At 42.3% G+C, this 20,408-nt stretch overlaps 2 protein-coding genes across 9 annotated transcripts in view; one reads left to right on the top strand and one right to left on the bottom strand.

Moving 5' to 3' along the window:
- Nucleotides 1-3,259, bottom strand: part of NSMCE1 (NSE1 component of SMC5/6 complex) — a 16,574-nt gene extending 13,315 nt beyond the window's left edge. For 2 of the 6 annotated variants that reach the window (XM_075767106.1, XM_075767104.1), the window contains exons 1-2: nt 2,889-3,013; nt 1,719-1,794 (exon numbers count right to left, since the gene is read on the bottom strand). Coding sequence is in view for 5 of the 6 variants with exons in the window: in XM_075767104.1 (XP_075623219.1) it covers nt 1,719-1,788 (70 nt within the window). In the remaining variant the exon portion in view is untranslated. Of the gene's footprint in view, nt 1-1,718; nt 1,879-2,335; nt 2,697-2,888; nt 3,038-3,130 lie in introns of those variants that run through there. The other 4 variants (XM_075767105.1, XM_075767107.1, XM_075767103.1 and 1 more) reach the window with 4 other exon arrangements.
- Nucleotides 3,096-20,408, top strand: IL4R (interleukin 4 receptor). Of its 3 annotated transcripts, XM_075767091.1 has the most exons (10): nt 3,096-3,624; nt 8,578-8,691; nt 12,485-12,626; nt 13,401-13,555; nt 14,631-14,785; nt 15,425-15,581; nt 16,367-16,466; nt 17,088-17,157; nt 17,297-17,373; nt 17,476-20,408. In XM_075767091.1, exons 2-10 carry the CDS (start codon nt 8,619-8,621, stop codon nt 19,925-19,927), a joined length of 3,381 nt encoding a protein of 1,126 aa, XP_075623206.1. In that variant the 5' UTR covers nt 3,096-3,624; nt 8,578-8,618; the 3' UTR covers nt 19,928-20,408. The 3 variants fall into 3 exon arrangements, with proteins under 3 accessions (XP_075623206.1, XP_075623208.1, XP_075623207.1); XM_075767093.1 differs by lacking the exon at nt 14,631-14,785 and having other exon boundaries at nt 3,357-3,624; XM_075767092.1 differs by lacking the exon at nt 3,096-3,624 and having other exon boundaries at nt 8,556-8,691.

Raw genomic sequence — 20,408 nt, 5'->3', positions numbered from 1 at the left:
TTTCCATTGCACATCAACCATCACTACGTAGAAAAAGTATCATGTATTTGGTAGGCAGCAGCTGCAACAGAACCATTTTTTTCTAAATCCTTCTATTAAATACATCTTCCTAACAAATAATAACTCTATCAGCTCTTCCTGATCCTGCATACTGAAAACAGAATCTAGCTGTAAAGTTTTTTTTTTTCTTAAGGTTCTTTGTTCTTAACAAAAAATAAACTCATTATAGCCATGCTATTGGCTTAGGCTATCTTTAGCATTTATGATAAATTCTTTTACAAACCACAGCAGCTTGGTTCTCACAAATACAGGAGTAAACCTGTAAAAAGCAACATTACTTTTCCACACTGCCATTATTTCAGTCAGAAATTTGGGCAGGTGCTGAAATAAGCTTTTTTGGCTCAGGAGAGTTTGGAAACCTATGGAGTCTGTTTGATTCCTTTTAACTAAGGAAAATACATAAATAGTGCCATCACCCAGAAAGGATTCTACTTGTGGCAACAAAGCAAGATGGAGCTCACAACAGGTTGTGCGCATCAGTGACTACAGCCTCTTAACAGAGAGAAAGAAAATTCAGCAATGGTGATGCTAAAGTTATCATCCCAGGTAGCCAACGGCAACTGAAGAGTTCAGTTCCCCTGCAGTTACTGGTTCGTCTCTCACCAGACTCATGCAGATAGCCTGAACCAACTAAACCCTTTAAATAACTGTTAAGAAGGCTTTTATTTTTAAAGTCGTAAATACTAGAGAACTTGGTGAAAATAACTTGAGACATATATTCAGTGCATGTTGTATCTCAGAATGTGCAATTTAAACAAAATTTGCTGGAGTTACCTGCCTTTCAGTAGTAATGGTTTAAAATCACTAATTTGAACAGCATTTGGGGGTTTTCTTTTAAATGGCATTTTTTGTTCTTACACATTCCTTGTCCTCTTCAATTTTGTTCATAAATAAAGAAAAGATGAAAATAGAGAAATTTTATTCCTTCACTATTTTCTGGGAACCAGCAACTGACACATCTAATATCTACTGATTAAATAGCACTAAACACATTACTCATTACAGCTTTATTTCAGTTTTTACCCATCACATTTTCAAAATTAGTGAAGATGAAATACAGATCTCTGATCTGTAAGTAGATCTCTGAAAAAATCCTTATCAAGTTGATTACACATTTCTGTACTACACAAGTTTGAACAGGAATCTCAAACAAATTTGATAGTATACAACCAAATTTTTGTTACATGTGCCACAAAATTAAGCTTGGTATAGTATATGTCAAAACTAACCAGCTGACCATGTAATCGGTCAGATGTAACATAATTACTCAAGACAGGTAACAGCATACACTTCATATTATATTCCGAAGGAAATTTTTCCACATAAGTGTGAAGGAAAACATTCTGGAAATTTCAGCTAAATTCTGGAAATTGACACTATCAGTGTCAATTTTTTTTTTTAACGTGTAACTCATAAAAACCATCTTTGCTAAAATAAGAAGTGCTCTGTATGAGTCTGATCTGATTAAAACTTGGTCTCCTCACTGCTGTGTTATTTTATCTTTTAGGAAAGAGAAAGAACACTTGCATCATTCACATTTTTTTAACTTTTTTTAAGATGGTGTATGCTTTTCAGAAATCTAATTATTTGTAAGCTGCACCAAGAAGAAAAAAAAAAAGTTCTTCCATCTCCCTACTTTTTCTCAGAAATACACACACCTTTATGGATTTCACAGCAGCGCCTGTGTAATTTCCTGGCCTCTGATCCTTCCATTATCCCATGAGACATCAGGACCTGCAAGAACCGTCGGTGAGCATCAGTCATCTGAGCTGCCATCGCAATATTCCACCAGGCTTCAAATGCTGCAAGAGGTGTAAGCTGGAATTAATGCACATGTTCACGCAAATTAAAAATACACATTCCAAGCATACAAAATATTTCAACTAAACTCTCTTAACATTGAATTGGGGAAAAAAAGCAGATCCCCCAGGTTGTTCTCAGAATACAGATGGTCACTAACTCCAAGGATCTAGGAGAAAGATGCTAAAGACGAAGTCCAGCTGATTTTAGTTACAGAATAAAATAACATAGGCATTGTGCTGTCATACCCCCAAACCAAAAATAGTAGTGTTGTATGTGTAACCATCAACAGAACACCTGCTAACTACACAGCCTAATAACTTGTCTAAGTGGAGCGTAACTTACTTCAGACAGCAAATCCTCCTCTAAATGTTCTGAAGAGCATCAGAACTAGATAAAAGCATCTCAAGAACCTCCTTGACCACTTCAGCCAAGTAATCGTTAACAGTTCACAAGAAAAAAGAAGTTTCCAGACCCCTGCAAGCTGAAGGGCCAAATAACGGACCAAACTGAGACGTGCTGGCGTGTGCCGAGGTCTTCAAGTCCCGCACTTCCACTCCGCCCTGGCTCGCAGGTGGTCCCTGACCAGCAGCACACAGTGGATGAACCCGCTCCGGGGGAAGGGACCCGGCCCGCTGTCCTTCACCGCTCCCGCCCGCCCAGGCGGAACGCCCGGGGGCAGCCGCTGCGCGGGAGACGACGCCGCCGCTGGAAGCCGCTCAAGGGAGAACGTGGAAAAGCCTTCTCGTCGGCTTTCTCCAGCCGTGGCAGCGTTCTCCCTCAAGCAGACTCACAGAGCGACCGACAGCCTCTGGCCGAGCTCCGGCGTGCCCCGGCCACCGCCCCCTCACCGCCCGCTCGGCCTCGGGCCTGCCGCCAGCCGCAACCCACCGGTGAAGCCACGGGCGACCGTCCGAGAAACTGCCCTAGCCCCACCCCTCCCGCCGAGGCCGACCTCCCCCTCGGCCTCCGGCCGCTCCGGCCCCCGCCCTGCCCTCCCGACCCGCCGCTCCGCCGGGCCGCCTCACCCGCCGGCCTCTGGCGCCACTGCCCCCCGCGCTCGACAGCTCGGCGATCGCTGCAACCGCCTGCTATCGAGCGGCTCGGCGGCGGGCCAGGCTGGGGACTGGCAGTGTCGCCCCTCGCTAGTGCGGCGGCCCCGCCCGGGCCGTGACGAGCTGGAGTGGGGCGGTCCCGGACCGCGATGGGACGGCGCTGCTGTGGAGCGGTTCTGCGTGGGAGGGCGGCCCCCTCGTGTTTTGCACCGTACCGAGGGGGGCGGCGGGCCTTGCGCCGGGTCGGTTCTCGAGCCCGCCCTGGGCCGGGCCGGTGGCAGAGACGGACGCTCCCCGCGGCTCCGGCGGAGGTGGCCCCGGCCGGGCGCTACGGTGTTCGTGCCCCCATCGTCCTCCCGAAAGCCCCGGCAGTACGGCGGCTCTTCCCCGCCCCGGGGGCCGGGCCGGGCCCCGCCTGTCCTGTCCTGTGCGGGGCGGTCGCGCGTGTTCGGCCGCCTCAGCCCGGCGTAGGCGGTGTGGCGCTGGCAGCGGGAGCGGCGGGGCCGGGCGCAGCCGGAGGGAGCGGCGGGACGGGGTGCGCCCCGCGCCGACAGCCGTTTCCGCCGGTCTGGGCCGCGGTGCCGCCGGCGGGGAAGCGCTCTGCGGCGGGGCGGAGGATCCAGGACCCGCAGAGACCGCCTCGTCCCGGACCGGACCGAAGCCCGGGCGCAGGAGCCCTCCGCGCCGCTCCGACCGGGAGCTGGACCAGGCAAGTTACCTCCGGCGGCGCCCCTTCCCCTCCCCGCTCGGCGGAAGGAAGGTCTCTTTATTAACTACGGAGCTGAATTTGTACGATTTATGCTTGGCGGCTAACGCGCCCTTCTCGCCGCCGTTCTCACCGCTTTCCCGGTGCTCCCGGTGCGGAGGCGGTCCCGGCGGGCGGGGGAGCCGCCTGAGCTGGCCCGAGAAGGCGCCGGGCTTGCGCTGGCGTGTCGGGCTGGCTGGCGACGGGACGGGACGGGGCGGGCGGGATTCCAGTTCCTGCTCTTGTAGGGCCCTGGGCGGGGGGACGGGGGGGTTCCCGGAACGCGCGGGGGGGGCGGCGCGGAGCGCTCGTCCCAGCGCCGGTGCTGGAGCATCCCGCGGGATTCCATCTGTCGGGTGGAACGGCTCAGGACCGGAGCCCGCGAGTCAGGAAAAGCGTTGTCGTTGGCAGAAAGTATTTTTCCTTCCTTGAGGTTATTTAACTGAGGCGCTTCTTTTGAAATACTTTAAGACAAGACTGATACAATTGCCAGAAATTTCCTTTCTGCTGGAAATCCTGCCTGGTGGGTGCAGGAAGTACGAGACCTCTGACGGTGCTCGCTTGTGAAATCTGCGTTAGCCAGCACCTCTGTTCCGTCATCTGAGAATTCACCGCACTGAACTTACCCTGAACTGCAGAGCAGTTCCTGAACCTCGGATTTCGTTCTTTAAAAACTTCTCCCGGTGTCCACGAATTCTAAGAGAACTTAAGCCCAATTGCTGCTAAGCTCTCAGAACCAGGGGGTCAGAAATGTAGGGTCAGCTGTTCTAGTCATTTTAGTCTACACATTTTGTGGGTTTTGGTGGGTGTTTTTCAACATGCCCACATCCAGCAGTTTCCATAGTTTCTGTCAGTTCTAAATTAGAAAATACCTGGAGTTACCTCGTTGCTTGGAGAATATGGTTTGTAGTTTGTCAGATCATGTGAAAAGCCCAAATGATACGTTGTTATGCCCTTTGCTGACTTCTGTCATCTCAATATGAAAATACGCTGGCATGCAGAAACCTCAGCTTAAGTCATAAATAAAAATTGACCAGTTTCAGGATTTTTAAAGAGAATCCATCTGCTCGTTTTGAGAGGCTCTTCTCATAAATATGAGAAGAGGTTTATCCAGATGTGCCTTGTCCTGCTCCAGAAATGCAGATATCATTTGTATGTTGTTGCATGATGTTGCGTTAAATGGCAGTGATGGTAAATACCCCAAACTATGTGAAGGAATTTGTGGAACGAGGATGACATTAAAATGTTAGTAATATTACCAATTTAAAAAAAAAAACACAACAAAAATAATGTCTTGCTCCTTTAAAATCCACCATTCTGAATTTAAATTCCCTCTTTAGTGATCATACAATGATGCAGGAAATACTGTGTTCAATAAGCAATAATATGTGTATTATGCCCTCTAAGATAAAAAATGGGACTAAGCCTCCCCACTAAAGAATCTGTAATGTAAGGACCTGATCACGGATTTGGGTTTTTGCTTACCCAACACTCCCCACTGCAGTGGTCTCAGCAAGAAGAGATAACCAACACAATGGTGTATTAATTGAATGACAAAAAGCATATGGGAATGATCTACTGTTCAGTTTAGATAACACAAAGTGGGAACTCTTGAATCTTATCTTTTGGCCCTTTCATTGGCCAAAGTTGCCATTCTTAATTATTGGAACTTCTAGATATCTTCCAGCCTATCCTTTCATCTAAGCCTCTTCAGCTGCCAAATTCTTGTGAAAATCCACTTTGTCTGAGGCACTTACGCTTTTCACCATACACACACATACTTTGTACGGTTGCCTCTGATGGTCACATTGCATGTCAAAGAGTAGGTATTACAAGTTATGTTTCTGTATGTCTGCCATTTTGTACAGGCACTTAGGGGAAAAAAAAAGCCACAATAAAAAAAGATGAAAATTATTCCCTAACTTTTTTCTTTTCAAATTTTGATACCAAATCGGTTGATGAACTTTTGCTTTGCTATATAGTGCTTATCTCATTTTAGTCTGCAGTTACAGCCAGTGTTTTAAAACAGAAAGAATAATTCAAGATGTACTTCAATTTTAAAAAGAGCTAGTTTTAAAATAGGGAGTGGCCCTTTACCAGTAGAATTGCAGCAAAAGTAAACTAAGCAGTCTTATGTAGAAGTTACTATCGCCTGTCTTTTGGGCATGAGTTACCCTTTGAACATAACAATTTTACAAATTATGCTTGTAGATTAAATGTGACCCTAATTTATTTAGAAGACCAGACCAGAAGTTATTATTGTTTTTCTTGATAGTAAATGAAATCTTCTCAATCACATCATAGTTTTTTTTTTTTTCAAGAGACAGGAATGATAAACAATCAAACTGTTTAACTTGTGCCAGTAATCACATAGACCTGCTTCTAGCCCCAGTAGAGATTTCTTTCATAGTTCTGGGAAGTCACTTATGTCTTTTACACCTTGCTTTCCTCAAATATATTGGGATTACTATAGGTTTGCTGTGATTTCAGTATTCTCTATATGTTACATACTTTTTAAGACTGTTATTTCATTATCTGATATAAATAAAAACTTAAGACCTAACAGACAGGAAAAGTATTGCCATTTTAAATTTTTCTCCCTTTGCATTGGATTTATAGTCCACTACTCTTATGTAAAAAAACCCCAAAAGTTCCATTAGAGCTATGGGTTAGCTCCATTTTCATCAACATGTGCAGGTCGTTTCTCCTATGGGGGAGATGTTTTTGCTCTACCATCTGCTGATTCATACAGGCTTGTGTGATACAGGATTCTCTGCCAAAGTTTTAAGAGTTTCTTGGAACTTCAGTCATGTGACAGTATTACTGATGAACTGGAAAGCAAATGCTTCCTCTCTTGAGAATTCCAGGAAAAAGGAGGAAAAGAGGAAGAATTTTTTTTAATGCTGGGACAGTTTCCTCTTTTTTTTTTTTTTTTCTGAGCAGCAGCAAAGGCATCTGTGTTCTTTTCCAAAAATGTATTACCATGCTCAGTCATGTTTTCTCTGTTCCCAAAATGTGAAAAGCTTAGCTCTTGAGTAATAGTTTTCTTTAGCATTTATGAGAAATTTATCTTTCAAGTATGTTCTGTATTACTAGATGAGCAGTAACTGTCTCAGAAAAGGTCACAAAAGAGTTTCCATTCTAATCTTCTATTTTCATTAACAATGTTCTTATCCCTTAATCTCAAAGCTGAATCTGACATACTGCAGTAAAGACTGATCATAAGTGAAGTGCTAGTACTTCTAAATATATTGAAAAAAATTAAGATTCTATTGCTACATTTCACAATAGTTTGATTTATGTAGATCTGTTTATCAATAAAAGATGTGGTCTCCTTTATAAAAAAATGATTTTTCTGTCCCTTACTCAACTGAGAAGGAGTCTGGCTGTTGCCTACCTTCTGTTTATTCTGTGTAAATATTTGACAGCAAATATTCAGCAGCTGTGCTTGAGAATCTTCCCACTTTTAGAGAAGAGTTATTTGAGGGGATATGGCTTTGATAGCATGCCTTTGAGGCTGCACATCCTTACATGTATACAATGCGCACATCCATACTTCCAAAAGGTCTTTAAATTTTTCCTAAGCTACTCACTTAACAAGTTTGTACCACAGTAGACTTGCTAATCCCTTGCCAATTCCTTTTGTCTTGTGTGCTGGTGAAACTCAAATCCGTGAGAAGCGTCAAAGGTTGTTCTACTACTGTAGTTGGAGCAGAGGGTATTGAACCACCATCAACAAATACATTTCTGCTTCAAAATCTAGCCAAACTTCTGCAGAAAGCCCAAGACCACTCTCCTCCTAAAGGAAATCTTCTGAGAAGTTCTCTCTTCTTTACTCAATCACACAAAGAGAATCGCGAGGTTTTGAAATGAAAAGTAACGTGCCTCCTGGGACCTTGGCAGTTGCAAGCAGAGCAACTGTAGCACACAGGTAGGAAGAGCACTGCGTCCAGACTCGGGCATTAGAAAATACCAAGAGCATAAGAGGAAGGGACCAAAGGGTTGTGTATTAACAGACAATGTGCTGCTAAACAAGTTTTATCCCTCTTTATACTGAATGCAGTCATGGTTATTCCATATTAGTTAGCATGACTTTACCTACGGATTTACCGAAATTTTAAATGCTTCACATAGATTTCTGGTGATATTAAAGCTGGTAGCTATATCTAATCCAGAATATAACATTCCCCTAAGTGGCTACATTGCATCAGTAAAAGAATCTTGGGGAAATAAGTTTTCTGAAAGTCTTAAATTAATTATTTAATCTGTTTTCAGTTTACTTAGACAGCTTCACTATGCTTAAAGAATTCCAATATGTAAAAGCTACATAATTTTCCTTCTCTGAAGTTGTGCTGGTTATATCATGATTAGGTATGTGGTTTACAGCTTCTTTCTAATTATTTACTGTTTTAATTAATCTGCATTCTCTTGAAGCAAGGCTCAGAGGTCTTTGCTAAAAACTTTTTCAAGAGGATGATATTACCTTGGGTACTGGTGATAGGATTTGGGGAAAACATTTTAGTCGATAGATCAGACACTTCATTAAAAGTCTTTCAGTTATCCGAGTGGAATCAGAGGACTTTAGTGACATGTTGATTGTCAATTATTTTGGTCTAGTGCTTACCCTTTTAATATCTCACATACTAGCACTTTGCTTTTCTAGTAGCTGAAAAGAGTAGGTCCGCTGCCAGTCAGTCTAGTACCCTCTGTAATTAAAACTTTGCAGAAAAGTCTTCTTGCTCATTTGTATTATCCTTATTGTTCTACACTTTCTTCTTGTTCCGTGAGCTAACTTTTGGGGGATCAAGCACTGCAGGGGATCTGAATCCTAACCTCTAGCAGAGAGGTGGGAAGAACTACACCCTTACCTTAACTGGGATACTGACGTCCGCTTGTAATAATGTTTTCTCTTGGCAGAATTTCAGCACAGCTTGTCCTACTGAACCTGGCCAGTGTCAATGATGGCAGGACTCTCAAGTGCTGTACCGCATACCCTGTGGATCCTTTTCTTTTCATATACAGCAAATGAAGGTGTGTTTGTCAATGTTTTAAATTATTATACTGGTGTTTTTGTCAACAGCATTTTCCCATGACTAGTAGGCAACTCTATTACCATTAATTACCTAATATAAAATATGTAACTTCAAATGTCAGAAACACTCATATACTAGAATAAATTGTTAGATTTTTTTTTTCTTTTTATTGACCTTTTCCATATGGGGAAGAAGAAGTAGGAATTTGCAGGAAGGAGAAACAGAGGTTTGGAAAGTCATCTCCCTCCTTCCCTGTTACCTAATCTCTGTGGGACACCTTGCTGCAAATGAGGTGCTCAGCAATGACCCAGGGACATCTCTGTAGAAATCCCGTAAGAGTAGAAAGCACTGGTCTCTCATTTGCTCATTTTCATAACTGCTGCTGTTGCCATGCTGGACCTGGAGGGAGCTATGCTCATGAAATGGAGCCTGTAGATCTGCTGTTAAAGGGCGTCCTTCAATTTGCATTCTCCGAAGTGTGCAGATCACTGGATTTGAACAAATTTTGCAGGCACTTGCTGTCAGACGTGACGTGCTCTGACTTGTGCCTGTACAGGGGCAGATGACAGACATGTGATGTCCTGTGTGTTCTTCACCATTCTTTTGCTCTGGGAGGATGTGTAGCTGCATTGTCTTAACCATTAGCTAACAAGCAACGTTATTTTCTTAAGTTCAACTAGCGGGGGCTGACTATGAATTTTATTTTATTTTTTTCCTTGTAACTTTTATGATACATGATTATAAAGAAAAGTTAGATGAAATCATGTTTTCTGACAATGTATTTTTATTTTCTGGAAAATGAATCTTACATTTTGCTTTTTGTAGCTTTTAAGTAGTTCCACAGTAGTCTACAGTTTTTTGGGGTTTAGTTTTTATTTTTAAAAAAAAGTAAACCAAAATAGTTAAAATTAAAAAGAGCCTGTGTCTAAAAAAGAAGGTTTATTAGCTACTTTCTTACGTACTATGAATTAATACAATTTGAATTTGAATTCATGAGAAGGATCAAGGTTTGTGAGAGCACATTGACTGGGTCATCTGGTCTAGGTAATCCCACATTTTCTGTAAATCATCTTTCTCAAGTTTTAATTTTACAGATTTTTTTTTCCTTACTTAGCTACATGTTTTACGTTTCTTCAGCATGGTATTCTAGTTGAGGATTAAAAAAGAAATCCAGTATTTCAGTTCCCTTTTTTAACTACACAAACCGAAAACAAACTCTGCACTGTATGTGGTTTCAAAAGGAAATTCTCAAATATCTGAGGTTTAAAAAAAATTACGGTATACCAGAGGTGGAAAAGGGAGAAAGTCACGGGAAAAGAATACAGAAGATAATTTAGAGTTCTGGAAAGACATGAGGACACCAAAAGGCAAAATAAAGCAAAGCTGCTAATCATCATAGCTTAACACAGCAAGAAGCGCTTCATTTAAATGACGTATTCTTGACAGTGTAAGATCATTAACACATTGAAAAATAATGACGTTCATCTTTAAAGGGCTTAAAATGTTAGTACTTCTTTCCAAGTGCATCTTAAGGTAGGAAGAAAAAGACACAATAAAAATACAAATGAAATATAAACAATAGCAACAGGATAAATAAATAATGGCTCTTTTAAAATAAAGGAGCCATGTGACTGTTACAGTATTGCAGAAGTTTCATCAGAAGAGCAGCAAGTTAAAGATTAGTCCTGGCTTTTTTTGAAGAATCGGGGACCATGCAGAACAAAAAGCAACTAAATGTAACGCTGCCATCCAGAAAGGATATAAGAGTAAATAGTTCTTATCTACAAGATAAATATCTAGCGTTAGTAACTAAAACAAAATAAAACATTTTCTAAATATTTGAATACTAACGAAACCATGAGCCGCAGGCAGTTCTAAGTTTATAACCAGTCAGTATACCAGATAATTTAGATCACAATTTTTATAGATTTTTTAAATGGTTGCTTGACATTGCCATAAATCCTCATTTGCATAAGTGACCCTCACTAGGGTTATTGAGCTCACTCAAGTGATCCAGGACTGCTTGGTAGTCAAGGTTTGTGGGAGGCCTTTTAGAAAGGCAAGTGAAAGTGATGTGTGGATTTTAATGAAGGTGAAAGACACTGACAGTACTAAACAATTAAGTGTTTCTTTGAGTCAACATTTTTATTGAAGTACCTGAGGGTCTGGTGGTAGATCCCATTGTAAGTTATGTATCATGTCCACTAAAAGGCATCTGACCATCATGTTTATTACATTTGCAGACACTGTACTATGTCAGAGTATGCAGAAGTTATATCAGAATAAATTGCACAAGTGGACTACAGAAAAGTAGAAATGTAGGAAGGATAAAATGAAATTAAATACTTTTGACAACAAAAGTTCTTACTTGGGAGGAATAATCTGAAACTTAGGTACCCTTTGGAAAGAATAAGCCCATGAAACAGCAGTGGTGAAGGACAGGGATCTTACAGGATGTGAATTGTTGGCAACTTAATCTTGAATTTGCAATGTAAATGACAAGAATGGAGAGTCAGTAATGTGCTGGGCCATGTAAACAAAATTATTTACTTACTACAGAGAAATGAAATCATGTCTTTATATGGCCCTTGTATAACTGCCACAGGAAACCTTCTAGCACAATCCCTTAGGAAACTACCAGAAAAATATCAATTAATAGGATTCTAAAAACCAGCCAACGCTATTCTAAATTTTTATGAGGAACTGAGATGCAGAGCAGGAGAGAAGGATTTAGGTCTGTACAACTGGTACAAGAAAAGGGAAATATTGTTAATATTTACTAATAACAAAGAAGTCAAACATCAAAGAAGGCAAAGAATTGTCTGGGATGATAAAAGTATTAGCTATTTCTGACTGCTTCATTTAGAAATTCCATATTTGGCACACTGTTAGTCCTGATAACAGCATGATCTTACTGTGACATAGCTCTTCCTCTTCTGTTCCTTGTTTCACTCTTGTGGAGTACATTGAAATAATGGAAAATCAGGCTGGAAGGGATACTGAGGATTGTGTAGTCCATTTCCCTTTCCAGTTCTAACAAAGATATTTTGAAAAATGTTTGGTTTTTTTTTTTTTCCTAAATACTGCCAGAGAAAGAGATTGTAAACACAAATGTCAGGAGTGCAGATACTTCGGGCTTTTCTGTACCCTCTCAGTGCCTGGAACAATGTGACTCAATCTCTCCAGGTCTCTGAACACTATCATAACAACGAAAAGTAGAAGACAGAACAGGAAATACTCAGTGAAATTAAGAAAAGGTCTATACTAGTAGAAAGCCTGTGACAGGAGGAATGGGGAACTGCTCTGGGGAGGCAGAAGGCATGCACTTGGGAAGCTTAGAACCATTGTAGATAAAGCGCAAGTACATGCCTGTAGGCAGTGACCTTGGTCTGACTCTGGTAATTATCTGCATTTTGGCTTTTGAACCTTTTGTATTTAGTATGTAGGATGATGCTGGTTTATAATTAAATGTTGATGAGGTTTAGATACAAAATCTGATTCTGATAGCTCTATGCTTGGAAAACCGTGTTGAATGAGTTGTGCCTTTCTATTGCAATATTTCTACTGCAGACCTTTTTCCTCTCCAAGACCATAGATGTTGTCTCCAGAAAGGTGGAGACATTTGGTGACATGCATCTCTTTCCATTTACCCAGAACATGACAAATAACAGTGCTTTCACTTAATTTATACGGGGTTGGTAGCTCAATTTAGAGGGAAAGTTAATGTTTCTGCTTAGTCTAATTTACTCTTTTGGTTCTCTTGCTTCTCATCGTGTGCTGCTTCTCCCTAGTTATGGCTGCAGGACATGTACAGGAATTTGCATGCTTTACTGACTATGACAAAGAGCTGGTTTGTCACTGGAAGGTGCCCGCACAAACCAATTGCTCCAAAGAATTCTTGCTCCGCTACAGCATGGAACCTTTACATTTTGCGTAAGTGTTAATAAGTTGTTACAGTATCATTGATGGAACTTCATCTATCTGATAGCTATTTTCAGCTTTGATGCTGTCCCTCTACCATAAGTGTCTGGGACAAAATGTAATTTAGGTTATTCTTCTTGCCAGGAGGAAAATGGGTTGCTGCAATTAACAGCACGCTCTATTCAGTGGTCTACTCTTCTGCAGACCTCTCTCCACTCTTAGCACAGAGGAGGGATCAAGTCCTAAGTGTAGGAGTGGTAGGGCTCTCATAAGTTTACCCAACCTTCATTTCATGTGGAATTTTACCTCCTTCAGGAGAAATCTTACCTGATTTACTGATCTGTAGCCTGTGCGAAAGGTACTCTCCCATGGAACCCAGGTGATTATCTCTGCGTGCAGTCTAACTCCTGTTCCTCTCCATGTGATTTCTTCACAGAGACATCCAAATAACCTCACTTTGTACACTGCAGTCAACCTGTTCCTATACTAGCAAGCTGTCAGTCCACTCCTTCAGAGGTTGAAGTGTGACAAAGGGTGTTAGTTTTTCCTCTTGGGATCAATCCTGAGCCTTTCTGTCAAGTTTTTCATTTGTGCAATACAGATATCCAAGTGGTGTTTGGGGGAGCTCAGTTTTGGGTTGGATTTGTTTGGGCTAAACGTTTCTAGGAACTGAGCTTGTTTGTGTCGGATATGATTAGCTCTACACGTTAGGAAGCTTGATTTCACCTTTTTAAGAAAGTGTGCCACGGTCTCTAAACATCATATTACTTTCTGCCTCTTTTTCAGAACTGATGTGTGTTTCCCTGAGAATGGAAAAGAGAGTTTAAAGTGCACTTGCACAATACACGCAGATTATTTTGTATCAGGCCTCACCTATCTTCTGTCTCTACAGTTCAATGGCACTGATATGTGGAATTGCAGTGTTACACCAGCCCTGGTTGGTAAGAAACTGTTTACTTTGTCACCAGGACATCTGATTCCCGGCTTTGCAATCCTAGCTAACTCCTCATTCATGTCACTGGAACAGCTTTTCCTTATCAGAGATGAAAAGTGCCATGCTGGCTTAAATGCAAAATCCATTTGGCTTAGAAACCTGATTCCGGAGCAGGCTCTTAAGGAAGGAGTATAAGTAATGGGGCAAGCAGAGAGTGATTCTTCCTCTAGCTGTACCTTCTCAGCTGCCAGCCAGCAACAGTTTGGGGATTTAGATGTGTCTTCAGTGCATTTCACTTGTGGCTGTAGAATTCAAAGATGAAGAGGAATGTGCTACTTACGGTTTCTATAAAGACACCAGGCTATCCCTACTGAAATTTCTTCCATTACTGTCTCTGTCATACTCTGATTTTTCATGCTAGTTAAATCATTCCCTTGAATAGAGATTTTTACAGTAATTGCTATTGGATTATAACAACCAGTGATAAAAAGTTAACGACTCCGCTCTTTCACAGGACAGAGTGTCAGTTTATGTCTCTCTATAGGCACCTAGTTTGTTTAGAACAGTATGCTTGTTCCCAACACTTGTCACCTCAAACACTCAGGTAAATCATTTGCATACCTTAGGCAGGCATTCATCTGCATCGATGAGCTGGTTCTGTTCAGAATACCTGATTGTCGCTGCTGCTTATCAGCAGAATAAGAGGGAGCCTGCATCAGTTTCTGAGAGACAGGTAGCTATGACAGCCTGGCTGTGAAGTTGTCAGAAGCTCTACACCTACCCCATGGCACAGCATGCTATTGTGAGGGTGCAGGTTGTTCCATTTTTCCAGGCTGAAAGATGCAACTGAAAGGTTGAACTTGCAGTTTGTTCAGCCAGCTTGAAGATTCAGTGCTTGTTAATGAATACATTGCAGTTGCTCTGTTTTGGCCTCTATATGCTTGTGCTACAGCATAGCGAAAAGGGCCAAATGCATTGACTGCAATGAGATTCTGGTCCTGGTGAATGTTTGTCTCTCTGCTTCTCTCCATTAGTGCTTTCCCATTGCCATGTTCTCCTCAATTGTATTTTTTAACATACAGTTAAGCCAAGGGCCCCCAAAAATCTTGCCATTGAGAAAGTTGAAAATGGTAATTTCAATCTGAGCTGGGAGGAGAGCTACTCTCCTCCATCCATGCTGTCTGGACAGCGGGTCATCTATGAAGTGAAATACTGGAGGAAGCAGCACCCAACAGAGGTAAGAGACAGTCAGTCTCTTCATTTTCTGTCTCTCTGGAGCTTTCAGGTTTAAAAAGTCCTCTGAAAAGTCTTGAAACCATTTAATGAGTAATGGTGTAAGGGCCAGCAAGGGCAAGTCCCACAATGTTCCTGATCACACACTTGCCACAGGTCACATTGTCCTGAGGTGGTTCAGCTGGGCTTTAAAGGATTGAAACTCTTCTGACTGCCACCCCAAAATGGTCTGCTGCTCACAGTACCCAGGGCAGAGACTGAAGACTGCTCACAGTACCCAGGGCAGAGACTGAAGATACAATGCTTCTGTTCCCTGAACTTCATTTGCTCCTTAGACATCAGGATGCTGGGGGCTGTTCATGACTCTGTGGGGCACTTGAGGCATTTCAGACACCCTCGTAAACAATCCAGCCCTTTAGGGCTGGGCCGCTTCTGGTAGGGGAAGAGCTTGCACGGTGGCATGTCACAAATACCACCCACTCGTGACAACAAAATGCAGTATCACACACAGCAGATTAGGTATACAGTCATTCATTTGCTCATTTGTGAAAGGTCACTGAAACACATAACACTCTTGTTATTTAATTGCTGTCACTAACCCTGCATCTCATAAAGAAGTTGAACTTTCTCGCTTTCTTTTCAGGTTTCTGTAAAAACAATTAATTACCAGGCAAAAAGCTTTGAAATTACTGCAGGCTCCTTGAGGAGAGGATATGATTACGTTGCAAGTGTAAGGTGTAACTATACAGACTACCCAGCCTACTGGAGTGAATGGAGTGAAGGTGTTGAATTTCACTATGGTAAGTGTTATAACAAATAGCAGCTTGATGAAAGGATGGTATAGTTTTATAAACCATATCATATATAGCCAGCTGCTGTCCTCTCAGAGGAGACTTATGAAATCATCATCCTTTTGAATGGATACATCTGTAAAGGCTTCCAAAGAGACTATAAAGGTAAAAAGGCAACTGCTGGGGAAGCTAAGGAAGAAAAGACCAAGGGAAGTTGGGTTGTTTAGCCTTATGAAAAAAAGGCTGAAGGGGGATGTGTTTATTCTCTATAAATATTTCATGAAGTAGACACCAGGGAAGGAGAAGGGATACTTAAACTAAAGAACAATATTGACGTAAGAGCAAGTGGGTGTAAATGAACAAGAGATATTTAGGCTGCAAATTAAGCAATACTTTAACTATGAGAGGACTGAGGGTTTATAAAAATCTCTGAAGAGCAACAGAGAGGACAAGAAGCATAGCTGCACTGCAGTGGAGATGATAATGCCATTTTAGGGACTGTGTGACAGGTTTGTCCTGGAGAGCTGACAAATGGCCTCACTGTATGTGTTGCCTGTCCCAGCTCCTAACACTCACAGTAACTAACTGCAGTACCTGTGCTGACCTTTCAGACGTGGCACACACCATCCCCACTGCTAGTTTTGTGTGTTCTGTTGTTTATCTGCTGGAGGCTTCGTTTTGCATCCTCTAAAGGAGCATTTTGTAAGGTGCAAAAGAAGAGCAATGAATTTGGTGTTGCCAGTACTTGTATTTATATGCACATACACATGCAAATGTATTTGTTTATTTAACAGATTTCCAAGTAACAGCTGAAGACATTCTGCAGATGGCTGTTCCCGTATCCTGCATACTGATTATGGCAGTATCTGTTATTTGTTACTTCTGTTTTACCAAGTATGTATCATACTGTTCACAGGTTTTATAGAGTAGCAGTTTGCACAGATGTCAGTATTGCTATTGATTAGCTGAAGTTTTAGTAGTACAGGAATCTAATGTTCTCTTTTTCCTCAGCACCTTTATCTTGCTGTCTGTGAGCAAACATTTTTATAAACACGACTGAGTTTCACTCTGTCATTTTCTGAACAGGTAACTGAATATTCTCTGTTAATCTTACTAGAATGGGCTTGTAATAGTGTCCAAACCAGGCTGCAGTTATGGGGTTTGTCAGTCGTAGACCCCAGTCTTCACTGCAGTTCCAGTAATGATGGTTAAATATCTGTATTTCTTTTTAAATTTTTTTAGTGGTAATATGAAAGTGGGATCCTATCTGTTTCATACATCATTTCAAACATGATTAGAAGAACATGTGACTGTGGTTGTGCAGAGCAGTCACGCACCAAACATATAAGTATCTTTGCACTAGTTTAATGAAAAGCAGCGCTTGGAGATGCACAGAACAAGCATTTCCTGTTGCCGCAATGCAGATGGCTAAGAAGGAGAGAAGAACAGGAGAGAGAAGTGTACATTGAAGCCAAAATGCAGCCAAAGCAAACAATTTTAATTCTTCCCTTGCAGGGTGAAGAAAGAATGGTGGGATCAAATCCCAAATCCAGCAAAGAGCCATTTGGTTGTAAAAAATGTCAAGGTAATTTAAAGGCTTTACAAAAAATACCTTTTCCTGATCACCAGAAGGAGAATATGTAATAAGTGCTATTGTCTGGCTAGTGCAGGGGATACTAAATACAATTCACATGTGTCCTAAATCTCATTTGTGTCTTTATTAGTTTTCAGTTTTGTGCTACATTGATGAAATTAAGTTCCCTTTCCATGACTTAAAGCAGAGTCATATGGAAAAACAAATGTAAGTAAGATAAAGGAAAAAAAATAACTCTGCTTTATAGCATAAAGTAGTTTCCTGTTACATAAACATTAACTGTCCGTTCCTTTTGACTTCCAAAAACAGAAGTTGCAAGAACTGTCTGGCTCAAAGTTTGTCAAGCCAAAACTTCAAGGGAAAAGATAACATCAGAAATGTTGAGAAATGTTGCCACAGCAAGTCTGGAGAGTGGTTTCCAAAAGGCAGCAGCGGAGTTTTAACCCCTGAGACAATCGTGGTTGAAGAGTCTATAGAAATCTGTGAATGTTTAACAGACATTGAGGCTGAGAACCAGGAAGAGACTAGTGACCAGGTCACCATGTTTGAGCCTTGTGAGAGCAGTGTCAGGGCTTTCAGAGAGCACACTGAACACAATGATGCGCTAGCTAGCATGTTTATTGAGCTCCTGGCAGATGAAAACAACATGCGAGACGATAAAGACCCAGACATCATCACAGGTGAGAATAAAACCTTTGAGAAACTTGAGTCAGAAAATCCATCACAGCAAAATCCAAAAGAAAGCGCAGCCCAGAGTCAGCAGCCATGTGGTATTTCTCATACAGTCTCCCTTTTCACCAAAGCCTCTCAAGATGACTACAACTGTAGTACAGCCAGCAAGAAGTCAGAACAATCAGAAGAGTCCTTTGAATCTGGCTACCGGAGCTCCAGCATAAATTCTGCTTCTCTGGATGCAAGAGATCTTCAAGATAGAGTTCATCAAAGCCTTTTTCCATGCAGTTCTGAAAGTCAGCGTGACTCGTGCATCCTGATCCAGGAATCTCCAAGTAAACGGTCCTTTGGGACCAAAAAAGACAGAATAAGCAACCCTGCACAGAAGAGTTTTGATACCCTTGTGTCTCCATCCATGGGGCTGTGTAGCTCTGCATATAAGAGCTTTGACACCCTTATCTCTCCATCTGTGGAACCCTGTGGTTCTGCATACAAGAGCTTTGACACCCTTATCTCTCCATCCACGGAGCCCTGTGGTTCTGCATACAAGAGCTTTGACACCCTTATGTCTCCATCCACGGAGCCCTGTGGTTCTGCATACAAGAGTTTTGACACCCTTATGTCTCCATCCACGGAGCCCTGTGGTTCTGCATACAAGAGTTTTGACACCCTTATGTCTCCATCCACAGAGCCCTGTGGTTCTGCATACAAGAGTTTTGACACCCTTATGTCTCCATCCACGGAGCCCTGTGGTTCTGCATACAAGAGCTTTGATATTCTTGTGTCTGCATTCGAAGAGCCAAGTAGCTCTGCGTACAAGAGCTTTGATACCATTATGTCTCAGTCTATGGCTAACAGTAGCCTGACTCTGTGTTTTGAAAATGTGTGCTCCTCATTGCCTTTGACGCAGTTTTCAGAAACATCGGAACTTAGCTGCAGAGATCAAATTTATCGACCCCCCAGCAACCAGGCATGTTATACCAACTACAGGTCTCCCTGCACTGAGCTTGATTTTCAGAACACCTGTTCAGAACATGCTGATTTTCCATCTTTCTCCACACATGCAATTGACAGTGCATCAGCTTTCCTACCAGAGGAAGAAATACATAAGCAAGTAACCTACCAAAATGTTCGAAGGGAAGCCAATATAATTTCTTGCCCCGTTGGACCTCACCCATCTGGTTATCAAGCTTTTGATAATGCGGTTAAATGTAATGGTACATACTGTGACGACGACAGTGGGGTTATCTCTAGGTCGCTATATGAACCTTTCATTCGTCTTTGGTACAACAACCTGAGAGAAATGCCTCCAGATACCATAATCTGTGAACCTGACCAGAGGACAGATGACCCCTTGTGTTTGATTGTACAGGGTTTTGACTGCAGCATTGTCCCAGATTTAGCCTCTAGTGAGAATGTCACACAGACCAGTGATGGCGACCTTTGGATCATCAACTTTAATGAGCTGTCTAGTGATAACAAAGATGAAAATATCATCAGAGATGAACAGCTGTTGCATTTATTAGAGCTGAACTGTCAAGATTTTAACAGCAGAGAAAGAACTATAAAGGGGACAAAACCTAACAGCTGTAACTATACTGGTGAAGGAATGCGCAGGAGCAGCAGTAACAGACTAAATACTGACTTTCACTGCCACGCGCACAACCGCTTGAGAAAACTTGGAAATCCAGGGGAATATAAAGAGGTGATAAAGCACGTGGTAAGCAGGAGGTATGGCTCAGCAGAGAGCTTACCAGAAGAATCACTGGACAGCATTGGGCTGAGTTTAGAAAGAAAAACTGCAGAGCCCCTAGAGCTTCTGGTCTCAGACAAGTTGTCTCCTCTTTTCATAGATAACCCCCATCCTTCTGATTCTCACACCATTCACAGTGAGGGTTCTGGACTGGCAGCTGCAGTTAAAAAAAGACCAGTAGAACTATTGAGGGAAAACAATAGGAAGAATGAGGAAAAAAATGAAACTTCTACAAGTCCTTGCCCAGGAGGACAACTGGTACATGAAGGTAGCCTAGCCACACTTGCCAAGAGTGAACCAAACCAGTCTTTGGAAATAAACTGTATGGCAAATTGAAATGTTGTTTGTTCTTCCAGTTCAGACACGGATTCAGTGGGTTGTAACACCCACCATGCCTGCTGCAGGGCTGGCAACGGTACGTGATGCAGGCCCCCGGGGGTTAGCACCTAACAATTGCAGCTACAACTCTGTCAGGGGCAAAGCCAGAGCTAAAGCTTCTCTGGTCATGATAGTTCTCTAAAAGTCAGCAGGAGCTGCAGAAAGTAGGAGTTCTTAGCACAGCTCCTGTGGTTCTTGCCCTGGCTCTGTATGTTGCTTGGGAAGCACACAGCGGTGATGTGGAAGGTGCTGACGCAGCCAGAAGTGGGATGTAGGTGCAGGTCAAAGGGAAGTGACTGACTTGCGCTGACAGCATCACGCAGCTTCCACAATTTATTTATTGGGGGGTGGGTCCTATGTGCCTAGCCCCAGCACGGGGTATGTGTTTCTATACTTGCTCAATCCAGACTTGAAATAAAGATTACTGTCATTTGAACTT

The sequence above is a fragment of the Balearica regulorum genome, chromosome 15, assembly GCF_011004875.1.
Source record: "Balearica regulorum gibbericeps isolate bBalReg1 chromosome 15, bBalReg1.pri, whole genome shotgun sequence".
NCBI classification, from domain to species: Eukaryota; Metazoa; Chordata; class Aves; order Gruiformes; family Gruidae; genus Balearica; species Balearica regulorum.
Note: the sequence above shows the minus strand (reverse complement) of the source record. Positions and strands in the feature narration are given on the sequence as shown.

Bases quoted from the DNA above. Each gene is read 5' to 3' on its own strand.
- IL4R (XM_075767091.1), top strand. From the start codon at position 8,619: ATGATGGCAGGACTCTCAAGTGCTGTACCGCATACCCTGTGGATCCTT. The intron at 8,692-12,484 runs GTGTGTTTGTCA...GCTTCTCCCTAG, and splicing joins TTCATATACAGCAAATGAAG to TTATGGCTGCAGGACATGTA. The intron at 17,374-17,475 runs GTAAGTAAGATA...TTCCAAAAACAG, and splicing joins AGTCATATGGAAAAACAAAT to AAGTTGCAAGAACTGTCTGG.